The sequence below is a fragment of the Antedon mediterranea genome, chromosome 5 (assembly GCF_964355755.1).
Source record: "Antedon mediterranea chromosome 5, ecAntMedi1.1, whole genome shotgun sequence".
NCBI classification, from domain to species: domain Eukaryota; kingdom Metazoa; phylum Echinodermata; class Crinoidea; order Comatulida; family Antedonidae; genus Antedon; species Antedon mediterranea.
This window is the reverse complement of record NC_092674.1, coordinates 31,456,685-31,472,254: the sequence shown is the minus strand read 5'-3', so window position 1 is coordinate 31,472,254 and position 15,570 is coordinate 31,456,685. Positions and strand designations below refer to the sequence as shown.

At 32.5% G+C, this 15,570-nt stretch overlaps 3 protein-coding genes across 6 annotated transcripts in view; 2 read left to right on the top strand and 1 right to left on the bottom strand.

The window, feature by feature from the left end:
* Positions 1 to 444: 444 nt before the first annotated feature.
* Positions 445 to 6,567, bottom strand: LOC140050505 (peptidyl-prolyl cis-trans isomerase D-like). The gene is made up of 9 exons (XM_072095731.1): positions 6,423 to 6,567; positions 4,820 to 4,957; positions 3,115 to 3,221; positions 2,694 to 2,882; positions 2,306 to 2,428; positions 2,119 to 2,225; positions 1,591 to 1,771; positions 1,122 to 1,251; positions 445 to 922 (listed from the first exon to the last, which is right to left on the bottom strand). Exons 1-9 carry the CDS (start codon positions 6,544 to 6,546, stop codon positions 831 to 833), a joined length of 1,191 nt encoding a protein of 396 aa, XP_071951832.1. The 5' UTR covers positions 6,547 to 6,567; the 3' UTR covers positions 445 to 830.
* A 1,845-nt stretch (positions 6,568 to 8,412) lies between these two features.
* Positions 8,413 to 13,482, top strand: LOC140049494 (AN1-type zinc finger protein 2A-like). The gene is made up of 9 exons (XM_072094391.1): positions 8,413 to 8,572; positions 8,818 to 8,860; positions 9,131 to 9,182; positions 9,583 to 9,759; positions 10,998 to 11,113; positions 11,580 to 11,687; positions 11,893 to 11,968; positions 12,218 to 12,406; positions 12,756 to 13,482. Exons 1-9 carry the CDS (start codon positions 8,518 to 8,520, stop codon positions 12,789 to 12,791), a joined length of 852 nt encoding a protein of 283 aa, XP_071950492.1. The 5' UTR covers positions 8,413 to 8,517; the 3' UTR covers positions 12,792 to 13,482.
* Positions 13,483 to 14,088: 606 nt separating this feature from the next.
* The window catches only part of LOC140050499 (neurobeachin-like), a 111,460-nt gene continuing 109,978 nt past the window's right edge, over positions 14,089 to 15,570 (top strand). For all 4 annotated transcript variants that reach the window (XM_072095722.1, XM_072095720.1, XM_072095721.1 and 1 more), the window contains exon 1: positions 14,089 to 14,404. In XM_072095722.1, coding sequence (XP_071951823.1) covers positions 14,234 to 14,404 — 171 coding nt within the window. In that variant the 5' untranslated portion in view covers positions 14,089 to 14,233. The remainder of the gene's footprint in view (positions 14,405 to 15,570) is intronic.

Here is a 15,570-nt window from a genome sequence, read left to right as displayed (position 1 = left end):
GGGGTGTGTTGGGGGAGAAGGGGGAGCGGAAATACTGGCGTAATTAAGTATATGATTGGAATTGTACTAGGAAAAGTTACTAATTTTGAACTGTCCTGGGGTAGAGTTAAGGTTAGTTGATTGTGGCTGGGATGGTTATCAGTCAATATGACACCTATTCATTTACACAGTTTGCAACGTACTTAAACCATAGGCTTATCATAGCTATGTATACCACTCTCATTTTGAAGCTGAAGTTGTCCTGGGAAGAATTTGTTATTAAAAAAAGAGTGTGGCGTGTTATTGAAGAGGGGTGGGGGTTGGTGAGTACAGGGAGATACTGTGGAGTTGGGTGTTATGTACTGAGAAGGCTTAAACTAATTTTGAAATAATTGCTAGTTATATATATATTAATTTATAGTTATTTGGACTCTGAATTATAAACAAAACAACACAATTTCCACGTTTATTTCTTGAAATTCCTCCTGATGAAATTTTAATATGAATTACAAAAAGCAAGATGTTGTTTACTCGGGTCACAAAGTACAAATAATAACATTTAAATTACAATCACTAGTTTAAACATGCAATCATTTTTCATCCTTTATTTGTGCTTTTATTTTTCATTCATTTAATTTTAACATTAATTTTTAATCATACTACATTCAAAAGTACACTGAAATAAATTGTACTTTATCTCATCTCAATTGTAACATATGATACCCATTCAAGAAACATTGAAAAGCTTTGTTTTTTTCCTCGAAACAACTCTTCAAACTACTTTTGCTGTGTAAACACAAAGACACAGGTTATCTTACAATCCTTCTTGGTCACACCAATTACTTTATCTATCATGATTGAAACATCTTTGCGTATGTTTGCTTTTCTTTGTCAAGTTCAGCTTTCTGTAGTGCTTTCGTCCTTTGAATTTCACTTTTTATACCTAAAAAAAAGAAAAATTCTTATCCAACCAATATATCTTATTTTAGAGTTTAATTGTAAATAAAAGGACAGATCATAGATGATTTAGACTTAGACAATAATTAAATATCAAAACATTGTACAGTGCAGAAATTCTAATATTGCGAATGTCCTTTTAATGGTTAAAACAACAATGTATCCATTGTGAATAAGCTCCTTACCTTTATCTGATGGTTGTAGTTTGAGGGCAGCATTGAAGTCTTTCATAGCAACATCATATTCTTTTAAGCCTTGATTTGCTCTACCTCTCCTAAACAAGCCTTTTGCATTGTCTGCATCAATAGTCAATGCCTGAAATTATTTACAAATGTATAATTAACTTCTGTATGTGGATTTAATTAGCTTCCAATGTGGTGTTCATTTCAGCATAATAGTAATAAGTTTTATTTTAATTTCTTTCTTTTCTTCAAAACTCATATTAGAATGGAAATAGCTACCAAAGAAACAGCACCACAAACACACAAGTCAGTAAAGTTAAAATGAATTAGTATTTGGTTAACCATTGCTTTAAATTTACATAAAAAAATGTCAATATTATTTGTTAAAGTGAGTTTTAAAAGAATATATATTTTAAAAAAATCTGAATTACTATCAGATTAAAGAATTATATAGTATTATTAAATATCTAACTTTCTCGCATTCCTCCTTTGCCTCCCGATATTCCTTAAGTGCTAAGTGACACGCTGCAATGTTAAGATGGAGTGGTAAATATGCCAGATGAAGTTTCTCTCGGTCTTCTTTAGTCAAGTTCTCATTTAGTTCTACTTCTGAATTGGATGAATCCTCATCATCATCAGTCAGGTCCAGATAGCTATAATAATAATAATAAAATTAATAATAAATAAAATAATGATTATACCAGTCAAAATTAAATTGAATTGAATACGAACCAATCCTGCAATCAGTCTTAAGCTCTGTCTACACTATCAAACTAGTTTGACAAAATAATGCGATGTGCCCAAATAATGGTAGTGATATGACATCATTACATCCATATATGGCACATCACAGTTTGATAATGTTGTCAGAGATTTATATCTTAAGGCCACACTATCCCAGATCTGATAAGCTCTATGTACTGCACTTCTACTCATTTTAACCGATTTAAATTAATTGGAGTAACCCAGTGTTTCATTAGAAAATGTTTTTATAACATACTTCAGTGCTTTCCTGTATTTTGATTCAGCCATTTTGTAGTTCTTTGCCTTAAACTGGTCGTTACCAATTGCCTTAATATTATTCACAACAACAAGAATCTTTTCAGCCTAAAAAAAATAATATAATTTCTTTAAAATACGAAAGTTGAAATACTAATTGTTTTCAAAATATTAGAATTGTATTTTACATTTTCAGAGTCAATGCCAGCATCATCAGGCCAGTCAGGGTAAACGTCCCCAGTACCATCGTCTTCAACTGATGTTATGTCTACATCCTCTGCAATCTCACCACAATCTTCAATTTTACACTCCTAAAAATATATGTAAAAATTAATCATCATCATTTGTTGCCTTGTATATACCTGTATGTAAATATTCTGTAATTTTACATGCTAAAAAACTGTGTAAAATTATTTGTAAAAAAAACGCATTCATTCATTAACATTATAATTGAATGCAAACAACCTTTGGCTACTTTTCAATTTAATCATCTCAAATAATGAGAAATTGAATGAATGGCAACATTGATCTAAAGATAAACATTAACTTATGGCACTTTTAGCAGACAATATTTACCAGTTTTGGGTGTTCTTCTTGTTTCTCAATATTTTCAAGTTTTCTAACAACACCCATTCCTCTGATGACCCTGCCAAAAACAACATGTTTGCCATCAAGATGTGAAGTCACTGCAGTGGTGATGAAGAATTGTGAGCCGTTTGTGCCTGGTCCTGCGTTAGCCATGCTAAGAAGTCCGGGCGTATCATGCTAGTAAGAAAAGGAATACCAATATGTTTTGATTATTTTTATATTTTTTCTCCTTGCATCATATGTTTTTGAATTTGTATAAATAATAATAATAACTAATATATTGAATTGAATTTTATTTTATTTTTGTCTTTTATAAAATACAATATGAGGCAAAAAATCATATAAACAATGGATGATTGAATTTACATCTGTCTTCCAATCTATATTGTATGAATAATTATATTTGTACCTTCATTATAAAGTTTTCGTCATTAAATTTCTCTCCGTAGATACTCTCACCTCCAGTGCCATTTTGATTAGTAAAATCACCTCCCTGGCACATAAAATCTTTTATAACTGCAAGAAAATCAATGTGTATCATTATCATTTGAATAAATCAATGTGTATCATTATCATTTGAATAAATCAATGTGTATCATTATCATTTGAATAAATCAATGTGTATCATTATCATTTGAATAAATCAATGTGTATCATTATCATTTGAATAAATCAATGTGTATCATTATCATTTGAATAAATCAATGTGTATCATTATCATTTGAATAAATCAATGTGTATCATTATCATTTGAATAAATCAATGTTTATCATTATCATTTGAATAAATCAATGTGTATCATTATCATTTGAATAAATCAATGTGTATCATTATCATTTGAATAAATCAATGTGTATCATTATCATTTGAATAAATCAATGTGTATCATTATCATTTCAATAAATCAATGTGTATCATTATCATTTCAATAAATCAATGTGTATCATTATCATTTCAATAAATCAATGTGTATCATTATCATTTCAATAAATCAATGTGTATCATTATCATTTCAATAAATCAATGTGTATCATTATCATTTCAATAAATCAATGTGTATCATTATCATTTCAATAAATTATTAGAAAAAAAAGCATACATCAATGTAATATTAAATAATATTACATAGCCTATGTAAATACGTGAACGTGATTGGTTGAAACTGCGTCACATGACTACCGCTGCGAGGATCGTAAATCGTATATATCCTCGAGAACGATGATATTGACTATGAGTAATTTTCGTGTAATTATCGTGTCCCCTGTCATTAATCATATAAATTCTCGAGTTCGATGATATTGACTGTGTAATTTTCGTGTGCAACACTCGCGTTTGCCGATAAATAAACAAAAGTCATCTACTGGATCTTGAACTCGGGATGGAATTGTCACTCCATCACAAGACAACGCTTCAACCGCTGCGCAACGGAACTTGCTTGAAAAAATTAATCTTTTAAACTATTTAAGCTATGCATACATAGCGCCCTCATTTGTTATTAGTCCTCCCTAAATGTGATGAAACACCATTTGTGAATGGTCAAAACTCACGGTAGTAACCTAGTAACTAGTACGCGCTGAACATCCGGCGATTCGGCTCCTCGAAGAAGACAAATTGTTTATTCGGCCTACCTGATTATAATATTATTATTATTAATAGGCTTAAAATTGATGGAAATTCTTCTGTTAATTTAAACGACCTAGGCCTAAGTGAATATTTTATTGCCAAGGAATCATTAATTAGTAATTATCTGTATATTATTATTCGCAAGGTAAGGTGTCTAGGCAGGCTTGTTTACATACAATACAAATACTATAGGAGGCCTAGCCTAGCTTCACCCAACCCAGCAGACTTGTTCTTGGCTATATAATATAACAGATATCGCCTTTTATATCGGTTAAATATAAGATTTGACATCCCCAAGGGAATGATATTAAGTTCTCGGGGAATATATATTTCCCTCAGCTGCCGCTTCGGGAAATATATATTCCCTCGAACTTAATATCATTCCCTCGGGGATGTCAAATCTTATATTTAACCTCTAAGCAGTCAATATCTGTATAATATACAATGCATGCTTTTCATATGCAGGAAAACTATCATTAACTTAGACTCACTTCTGTGGAATATACTTCCTTTGTAGTGCAGTGGTTTTCCACATTTTCCAATTCCTTTCTCGCCAGTGCAAAGTGCCCTGAAATTTTCTGCTGTTTTTGGAACTACATCAGCAAAGAGTTCAAAATATATTTTTCCAGCTGTAAATTAATAGAAAAATAAAACAAGGTTGACAAATGAAATTGATTTCTAAAATAACATTTACTAAATCAAAAACATTCATGGCTCATTTTGAGTAGTTTTAAGGGGTGGGTACGAAACTGCATTAGCGCCAACATTTATTATGAAGAGTTTATTGTATTGCCTTTAATAATTATAAATTCACGTGATTTAATAGGGGTGTCACGAAAGCTCAGACCACGAAAGCTCAGACCCCCTAAGACCTAAGATCACGAAAGCTAAGACCCAACACCTAAGATTACAAATACTAAGATATACTACAGATTAAAAACAATACTTGTTTATCCATACATAATTTTAAACACAGTAGGTTTCATTTATTACCATAAATATAATTTAATACTACCGCAAAACATAGATAAACTCACATTATTTTCGCCTGTTGAGTAAATGTATATTTTTTCTTTACAACAAACAAACTTGACGGGTTGTTTGTTGGTATATATTTACTCCATTGTGTTGGTTCAGAGGATGTTTTTCTTACGCACCTGCCTTTCTTGTATTTTGACTCCAAATTTGTTGACTAACTTTATCCTGAACACCAAACTTTAAAATTAGGACTTATAAGTACTTTCAGAAGGAGAAACACATAATAACAAATAAATAAATCCTTTAAATTGATGATTTTACATATGTGTTTCTTTGTATACTGTAATGTAACTCCTCGAGCTCCCACCATGCTCAATGTTTTTGTTTCCATGGAGCGCCAAAAGAGCAACAATAATAGTACAAGCATAAAAACAGAAAGAAAACGAAACAAAAAAACTTATCATGATTTTTAAATTAAAATTTATTTGCCAGTATTTATTTCTTCGTACTTGCATGATTATACTATTATCATTACAATTTTAATTTTACATTGTTCCATCCACTCCACACTGTAGATGGACTCCACAGAGTTTTCAGCCCTCTATATAATTTTTGCTCTTTTGACGTTCCATAGAAACAAAAACATTGAACATGGGGTAGGCCTACTGTAGTACTGTAGGCTAGTCATTTTGTGTGCGAGAAAAACGTCTGTAAAATCATCAATTTAAAAATGTATTTGTTACTTTTTATGTGATTCTTTTTCATGAAAGTGCCAATTCTAAGGTGTGGTATTCAGAATAAATGTTGGGAGTTAAAATACAAGGCAGGTGCGAAAGATAAATATTTGTAATCTTAGGTGTTGGGTCTTAGCTTTCGTGATCTTAGGTCTTAGGGGGTCTGAGCTTTCGTGGTCTGAGCTTTCGTGACACCCGATTTAATAGTGTGCAAATAAAGAATGTGCTAGGCCTAGGCCAGTCATCTAAACGGTTTGCAGTGCGGCGCACATACAGCAGGTCGATGGTGGAGGGGATTCCACGTTGTTGCTTGTTGGGCGTTGTTGTTCCGTCGGCCTAGATTACGAGGCTCTTAATTTGTCTTTCCGTGTATTAAACTTACCAGATTTGCCACCAATAGTTATATCAAAAAACACTCTAGGGTTGTTCGCCTTTTTTTCTTCCTTTGGAGCAGTGCTTGTTTGTTCATTTTCTGGAACTTTCGTCGCTTCCACAGTTTCCGCCATGGTTCTTGAGCTAGGTATATCTTCTACGGAGCGCCATTTATGCCTTTATTTACTTCCGAAATAGAAATAGTACTACGGTAACTGGTTCAGTGGTGACCAAATTTAGCACCATTGGAGCACAGTGATATAAAATAGAAAAAAGTCACTAATTTTAAAATCTTTTCGTATGTTAATACACTGTGCTCAAGTGGACACAATTTGGAGCCAGTGGAGCACAGTGATATAAATAGAAACAAGTCATTGAATGTTAATATCTTTTCGTATGCTAATACATTGCTCAAGTGGACACAATTTGGAGCCAGTGGAGCAAAGTGATATAAAATAGAAATAAGTCACTAATTTTAATATCGTTTCGTATGTTATTACATTGTGCTCATGTGGATCCAATTTGGAGCCAGGGGAGCATAGTGATATAAAATAGAAATAAGTCACTGAATTTTAATATCCTTTCGTATGAAGCATATTTGAATACCTACCGGTATAGTACCATACACGTTCGGCAATAATACAATGTCACATATCTATATTAAAAAAAAACAATTAAAAAAAAAAAAATATCCGTCGAGGTTCGAACCCCAGCCGATAGCACTCAAAACTGAGCATTACCCGTTACGCCACCAAGTACATGACTGAAAAGCTGATAATACCCACAGCATTGTCATTTTTTCAGTAATTTGCCTTTGGATTAATATATATGTACTTAAATACAAAAATATAGCCTACAATACTATACAAAACGTTGAGTTTTTTTCTTTTGGGATTAAATATTTTTTTAGAGCAGACTTAAAATTAGTTATTGTTACTGCATTTCTTAGTTTGGTGGATAGCAAATTCAGGTATGTTGGTGCTCTAGATGAAGCTGTTCTTAAAAGTTTCAATTTTAGGGAAAGGACGACAAATTTCCTCTCACTGACACTTCGGGTACGATGATTAGGAATTCTGGCAAGACGCAGGGCAAGGTATTCCGGAGTAAGACCATTTGCAGACCTGTAGGCAGGGCAGCCCAGTTGTAGATGCATGCGATCTTGGACTGTATGAAGATTTAAGGTGTTGTAAATGTTAGTTCGTGGTGTGAGAGGATGAGCTTCAAGGATAATGCGAAATGCTCTATTTTGAATGGTCTGTATTCGGTCAATATTCGATCTGATTCCTCAAACACTACATCATCAATAGTCAATGTGTGGGAGGATTATAATGTTATAGAGGAGTATGAATGTGTGTTTATTTATTAAATGACCGAGCACGCGATAAGATGGAGATGGACAAGCCCAGTTTGGAAAGGAGTTTATTTACATGAAAAGAAAATAAAAAGATAAATTCGAATCAATGTAAATGCCAAGATGTTTCTGTTTGTCAGTTTGTGATATGGGTATATACGAAACGATATTAAAAGTAGTGACTTTTATTTCTATTTTATATCACTGTGCTACCCTGGTGCTAAATTGGGTCCACTTGAGCAGTTACCGCAGTACTATTTCTATTATTGAAGTTAATAAAGGCATAAATGGCGCTCCGTAGAGAAGTAGAGAATGCTCCAGTCGTCAGATTTGATTCTTCTAGAAATCCTGTAGAGGATGATTTGTTGTGAACACGTGAGAGTTTACAGAAACATTATTCATAAAATGTTTTTTAATAATTATTTTGTTAGAAATCTAAAATATATTGTAATTACAATTAATTAATAAAATAATAAATATAATAATACACTATTTAAATATTCCACAATAATTATCATTAATTATTATTTTATTAGTAAAATTGTATGCTCATGCTTATAACATTTAGATTACGAATCTAAAAATAGAAAATGCTATGTCACGAGTGTGGGGTTTTCCTCTATCTGACGTCAGAGGTTTGCCTAAAACACAACAACCACGACACACATCATACATACACAAACACAGTACCACCGCTGCTCTATCTGAAAACTTAGAAAATAGGCGGCCTAGACCCTACTAATTACAAGTAAATATGGAATTCCCTGAATTAGGAAAACACTGCTCTGACCAGAGCTGTAAACAGCTAGGTAAGATCACCATTTAATTAATATCATTATTGAGGAGTTTTAGTACGAGTTTCAGCTAGCTAGACTAGGCTAGGCTAGGCCAAACTATAGATAGGCCTCGCCGACGGCTCTGTCATGTTAATTCCTTTACTTGTTGAGGTGAGTGAGGCGCGAACCATGGCTTTCGAACGCAGAGTATCAGCTAGGCTGATAGATAGATACCTTTACTAGCATACATGTGTACTTTCTTATTATTTTACATACAGATTTCTTGCCGATGAAGTGTGATGCATGTAATGAAGTATTTTGGTAAGTTTACTTTATTTACATTTTTTTTATTTGTAATATTTTGTTTGCATAATTATTAAATTATTAATGTGTAAGTCAATCAACTATATATGTTTATTAGTTATTCTATATGATGGTCTGATATTTACACAAAATGAAAACATGAACAATTAAAAATGACAATTGAATACACGAACTGCTATATCACACAAAACAATAAGTAAATGACACTAGGCCTAAAATAAAGTTTAAATTATTTTGAACATGAAAATTACATTTTTGTTTTAACAGCAAAGATCATATTAACTACTCAAACCATAGCTGTCCATCAGCATATAAAAAGGTAAAGTGACATGTTTTTGTCCAATCTGTTTTAAAAGTATATTAATTTAACTGTATGAGTTTTTTTACCTTTAAAGGTGTGGAAAGATGAACTGTTGAAGGTAGATGCCATAACCTTATCCCCTTGTAGATGTCAGTGTCTCTATGACCCATTCTATTTATTATGAACAAAACGACACGAGTTGTCTTTTAAATTGAAACTGGAAGTGGAAAAGGGACAACAGTCAGAACAATTTTAGATGACTGAACAAGGTCAATACAATAATAGTAAATAGAATGTCCTTAGATATTTCAAAATACAATGGGTTCCATATTTAATGAAATGTTAATTATTATGTAATTATAGTGTTATTATTATTATGTAGTATTATTATTATATAGTATTATTGTTTGATTCACAGGATGTCCAAGTTCCAGTTTGTCCTTTGTGCAATAAACCAGTTCCTGGTCAACGAGGAGAAGCTCCCGACATTGCCGTGTCTGGTCACATCGATAGAGATTGCCAATCAGATCCTGCAATTAAAAAACGTAAAGTTTATGCTAATAGGTGCAATGTAAAGGGTTGTAAGAAAAAAGAGGTAAGTATTACAATTTTAATTTTAAAAAATTGATTTGAGTTTCTACAGATTAAAATATAACTCCTTTCAATTACTTGGGTAAAATAATTTACGACCCAAACAAAATAGATCACATGATTTTAGAAGCCAAATTCATCCAAAATTAACCTCTAAATAATCAACATACCCCTAAATAATCGTAATATAACAAACTGAGCCACAATAATTTGCCCACAAAAACAAGCTTTCAAACAAAATACATGTAACTTATTAGACTTTCCCCAAGTCTGTATTGTTTTTTATTTTTATTTATTTGTTTTTATTTCGATTTTTGTCTGAAAATACGGACTTGTGAAACACGTATAGAAATCGATTTGCAGACCGCAAACATCCGATAAGAATGACGTAGGTTATCATACCGTATTTGGCTATATGGGGCGGGCGGTATGTAAATATGGATTTCGAATCAACCAATGATCATTTTGTTTCAAAATGAAAAAGATCGAGTACGTACAGTGCTGAATGTACGATCGAGACTGTTGAAATATGAAATCATGTTGCCAAGTTGTTTTGTTTATTAATTGTTTAGTCCTTAGCCTAGGCCTCCTTCGTAGGTCCTACTCAACTCGCACGTATGACCTGCCAAATAAAACGCCAATAAGGTAGGCCTACATACCACCACCGGCACACAACAGGATTCACACACAACAGACAGGGCTACACCACTACACAGAACAGGACAGGGTCTGGGTGGGAATTAAATCAAATTATCTCCGCGTAATATTAAATGATCCATTCAATGTTTGATTTGCGGAGAAGCAAGACAAGTTTTCTTGGGAAAAATCCAATCAAATGTTTACCAGACTACTACTAGGCATTTAAAATCATTTCTAGCCTTCAGAAACTTTCATTAATGTACCCAAGTACACATTGTCTAAACGTAACATAGCGCATGCGTACCTTCTTAGTTGTTGAGTCTTTGAAATTCTGACACATGAATATTAAAACGGTGTACGAGTGAGTAGCCAATCGCATGCAGCTGAAACTAGTCAACCGAATAATCTATGCACCAAGAATTCTTGGTGTCAAACCACGTGACTTTTGCGTGTTTCCCCAGACGGAGTATCCAAACTCAAGTAATACACGTATGAAACGCCATATGTGCAAAAATATTTATATTTTTACTAATATTAAGAAAAAACTCTGTCTGGAGCCCAGACTAGCAAGTTATGTATATTTTGATATTTTGTGTTTTAAAGCTTGTACCAGTTATATGCGAATCATGCCGATTGAATTATTGTTTACGACATCGCCATCAAACTGATCATGAATGTAAAGGTTTTCGAGGAAGTGGCTATTCCATGTCAAATCAAGGGTAAATATATGATGATATTTAAGAAATACTGTATATGTAGTATAAGATGAGAATGATACAAGAGTTATGATGATATGATAATGATAATCAAGGCGTGGCAATGATGTCAATGCTTTCACAACTTCAATGGTTGCATGTTAAAGAGCATATCAAGTACAAGATTGCAACCTTTTTTATAAGCGTCTTTATGGCACCGCGTTATCTTAAACTTATTAAACCATTTGTCCCACTACTTAGAGGTCTTTGTTCTGAAATGAATCCTCTTATGTTAACACCACCTAAAATCAACCTTAACTCCATGCCTAAGGTTCTAACTTCCTCGTTCCATCCCCTTTTCAATTAAAATCTCCCAAAAACTCCCCTTATAGTAGTAGTAATAGTTATTCTTTTCATGTTGCGCTGAGACTTCGGTGAAGAGCGCTTTATAAATGTTTCATATCATCATTATTATATTTTTGGCACACAGAGCAGCAGCAATGAATAGAGCACAGAAGTCTGGACCAGTCAAGTCTAGTGAGCCAAGATCAAGACCACAAAAGACAACCTTAAGTTCTATTGGTCAAAATCTTGATAGGTGCATATACCATTGGTGCATATACCATTGGTACATATACCATTGGTGCATATACCATTGGTGCATATACCATTGGTGCATATACCATTGGTGCATATACCATTGGTGCATATACCATTTTACTTTACAGTTATTGAAATATTATTGTTTGTTTTGCGAGATTTTAGAGACCTTTTGTTCATGTTTTGTATTTTTTTTTTGACAGAGAGCGACAACAGCGAGCACGACAGAGTCATCCACCTCGTACTCAAACCTCACCCCAGTCCATACAAGGGGGAATGGTAAGGATGTTTAGCTTAAGCACTGTCTACATGATCAAAATTTATGTGATACACAATGAAATATCACTAGCATATTTAGGCACATCACACCTTTTTTGTCAAACTAGTTTGATAGCCTAATTTTTCTATTATAGTATATTTAGACGTTTCTAATATATATTGTCTTAGCAAATATGTAAATATTATGGATGATGTAACTAAAGGGAGGGCAGATAAAAAATAATGTTTATTTTTTATTATACCCTACAGTCAGAAGATGAAGCGATGGCAAGAGCTATCCAGTTGTCTATGGTTTCAAATCAGGCTAGGCCTACGTCAATGCCAGCAACAGTCAGAACAGAAGAAGCTAGGCGGCAAGAAGAGGAGGATCAGGCATTGGCTAGAGCGATTGCAGAAAGTGAAGAAGAACAACGAAGACAACATAGAAATAGAACGCAGGTACATCAAATTGTAATTTCACTCTTTCCTGGTGATTAACTTTACTTAAGTTCTGGTCTCCCCAATTCAGCTTTTTTTAATGTAAATATTGAAAAAGACCCAAAAAAATTAAATGAAAGGTGAAAAATGTTGACTCAAGCAGAAGATGCAAATGTTTTTGCAAACATTATTGACTTTTATCTATGTTTTATTGTTTGAAATGCACCAGTTACCATAGGTCCTCTATTTTATTTTTTTGTCATATTTGAAATGTGTCTACAAATATTACAGTATATAATAGGTAAACACGCCTACATAACTGTTTATATTGAAATAACATTGGAAATATCTTTATCTTCCACATCAACAGAATCAACAATCGGAATCAAAATGTGTCACATCGTGAACAACCATACCCAACAATTGGAAAGAATATACTGTAAACGTAATCAAAGAGAAATCTGAATACCACATGATTGCTATTTTAAAATTTAAAATGTCAAAACCATTTTTAGATATTTATTATTGATGTAGTTAAAAATAAAATGTTACTTATACATTTTGATGGATTCAGGTATTATAAAATATTTATACTATTCTAATTTATATAATAATTTGTAAAAATTTATGCTGGAATGTAATTTTAATTTACATTGCTGCTTTAAATTTAAATTGCATTTCACTATTTTAATTGATGTACATATAATTGAATGACATACAATTTAATGTTATATTTTATTAATCCACTTAATGTTATTAATGTTAATCCACTTAATGTTATTAATGTTAATCCACTTAATGTTATTAATGTTAATCCACTTAATGTTATTAATGTTAATCCAAACATCATTTACTTATTTATTTAAACTAACTTTACCATCGTTAATTATTGCCAACTTGAGTAGGCAAAAGCTGATTTATTTTGTTCTTGTTTGTCTTATTTGTTATATGTGAAGTTATATATTATGTTATTAGCTAGAGTGACAAATAAAGTATTTACAAATGTTATCCTATTAAATTCATTTTTAGGATTTTCTAATTGACTGATATTTGTATTATTATATTGTTGAATAGTAACTTAAACTGCGAGGAAATATAAATTTCTTTATTTGTAAGGTAGAGTTGCATTGTCTCTTTACATCGATATTCAATAAAATATACATTATATAATTGTATGTGATTGTATCTTTGTTTCTACCATTTGTCCTCCGATTCATTTATATGTATAATTTGTACATCTTCAGATTGAGGTCATGTCAATATGAACATACGTATCATCTGAAATAAAATTGAAAAAAAAATCATCATATCATAGGTTATGTCACCCACTGCTGGAAAAAAAACAACAAAAAACACTGACACGTAACAAGACTAAATGTGTTATTGAAGTATGTAAAAGACAGAATATAAATAAATATCTGATGATAATGGATCATCAAATCATGGCAACTAAGAACTGGAAGATGAGGAAAAGGAAAAATGTATGTAAACTAACATTGCATTTAATATCTATTTATGGTAATTTTATTTACAATATATTCAAAGAAAGTATTGATATATACCGTACGTGCAGTTAAAATATCAAACACTGAGCCCGAGCCTGATAAATCACGAGATTGAATTGTAATGACGACGATGTTCTGTTTCGGTAAACGAACTTTATAGTTAAGTATGATACGTGGCGGAAATAAACACAAACATTTTACATAAACCCCGAAAACATCAGAAATGGTAGTTTTTGTGGTAATTTACCTGGGAATTAATTAAGGGATTTTCGATCAGATTAATCACCGGTTTCTGAAGCAGTTTGCCATTCCAAGACTTATAAAGGATCTTTATATAGCAACAATGGCTGCTGAGGAAACGAATGACGATATTTCCGAGAAAAAAAGTATTTTTGCCGACAATATGCCTGCGTCGGCGAATGCATCGACGAAGGTGAAGTTCGGAATTTTGATCGGTTTGATGGAAGTAAAGGAGGTTTCTGATCGGGATATTTTTGATACTGTTTTTAACCTGGTAAGTTATTATTTATTTTGCGATGTTTTAATATCTGTTTTTTGTATGCGCTGATAAATGTTTGCTCTAAAAAACTCAGGCCTCTGTTAATGTTATGAACAACCACCTTACTCGCATACACACACCGGCTGGATGCTGCTTGATGAGGGTTGGCGAACTACAGTAGGCCTAGACTAGAGCCTAGAGGCTACATACAGTAGGTTCAAACCTTTGTAATTGATAGAAGATCCACATAGGCCTACGAAAATAACCATCTAGCTAGAAAACAAAAGAAATCCATCCATAATGGACCTACTTACCACACTACCACCAGCAGTTTACCATATTTTATTATTTAATAATTTGGTTATCCGCAACGAAGTTGCAGGATAACCTCTTGTGATTGTACGAAATCATCATCATCATCATCAACTTTTTATTCTTCTTCTTTCTTTCTGTATGATTTTTGTGTAACGCTTTTCTCTAAAACTCGCAAACATAACATTTTGTTAACTATGTTAACATTTTGACATTTATGTAACGTCGTCAAGCGAAGCTTTTCATGATGTTTACAATTGCGCAACGTGACGTACGCGCGATTTAACGATTTTATCGTATTTAACATATGTCGAAAACCAAATAACATTTTAAAGTGAAACTTTGCAAAAGTTTAATTTATATCATGCGCTAAATTTCTGTTGAAAAAAAATTGCGTGTTTTACACAAAGTTACGCGCGCACGCACATTTAAAATTTCAAAATGCGCAAAATTAATTTATAATCAACTTTCTACGCGTTTCATGTCGTTTTAAGCATGTCAAAAATTCCCACGCGTGCGCACATTTCTACGTGTGCGGTGCGCACGTAGCATTGAAAACGTATTTTTTTCGCGTGATTTATGTTTTTCCAGCCTTTTCTAGTAATTTTACCAAATTTTAAACAATTTCGACTTAAAGATACGTCATACGAGCACGTCGAATTGGACAATTTGCGCGCGTTTTTTATGAAAAGGTTAAAAAATTCGTTTAAAATATGCCTTTTTTTAAACAGTCGTAATTTCTAAACTAGACGGTCAAATTTTTGTGGATGACATATTCTGGAAGTAGATGAGTTGTAGATATCGGATCAGGTATTAATATGGTTAACCGGACATTGTGACGTCATCGTATGGCCACGCGAATATAAAAT

Bases quoted from the DNA above. Each gene is read 5' to 3' on its own strand.
- LOC140050505 (XM_072095731.1), bottom strand. From the start codon at position 6,546: ATGGCGGAAACTGTGGAAGCGACGAAAGTTCCAGAAAATGAACAAACA. The intron at 2,883-3,114 runs GTACAAATATAA...TTTTCTTACTAG, and splicing joins ACGAAAACTTTATAATGAAG to CATGATACGCCCGGACTTCT. The intron at 1,252-1,590 runs GTTAGATATTTA...AAATAATTTCAG, and splicing joins CAAAGGAGGAATGCGAGAAA to GCATTGACTATTGATGCAGA.
- LOC140049494 (XM_072094391.1), top strand. From the start codon at position 8,518: ATGGAATTCCCTGAATTAGGAAAACACTGCTCTGACCAGAGCTGTAAA. The intron at 8,573-8,817 runs GTAAGATCACCA...TTTTACATACAG, and splicing joins CCAGAGCTGTAAACAGCTAG to ATTTCTTGCCGATGAAGTGT. The intron at 11,969-12,217 runs GTAAGGATGTTT...TATACCCTACAG, and splicing joins AGTCCATACAAGGGGGAATG to TCAGAAGATGAAGCGATGGC.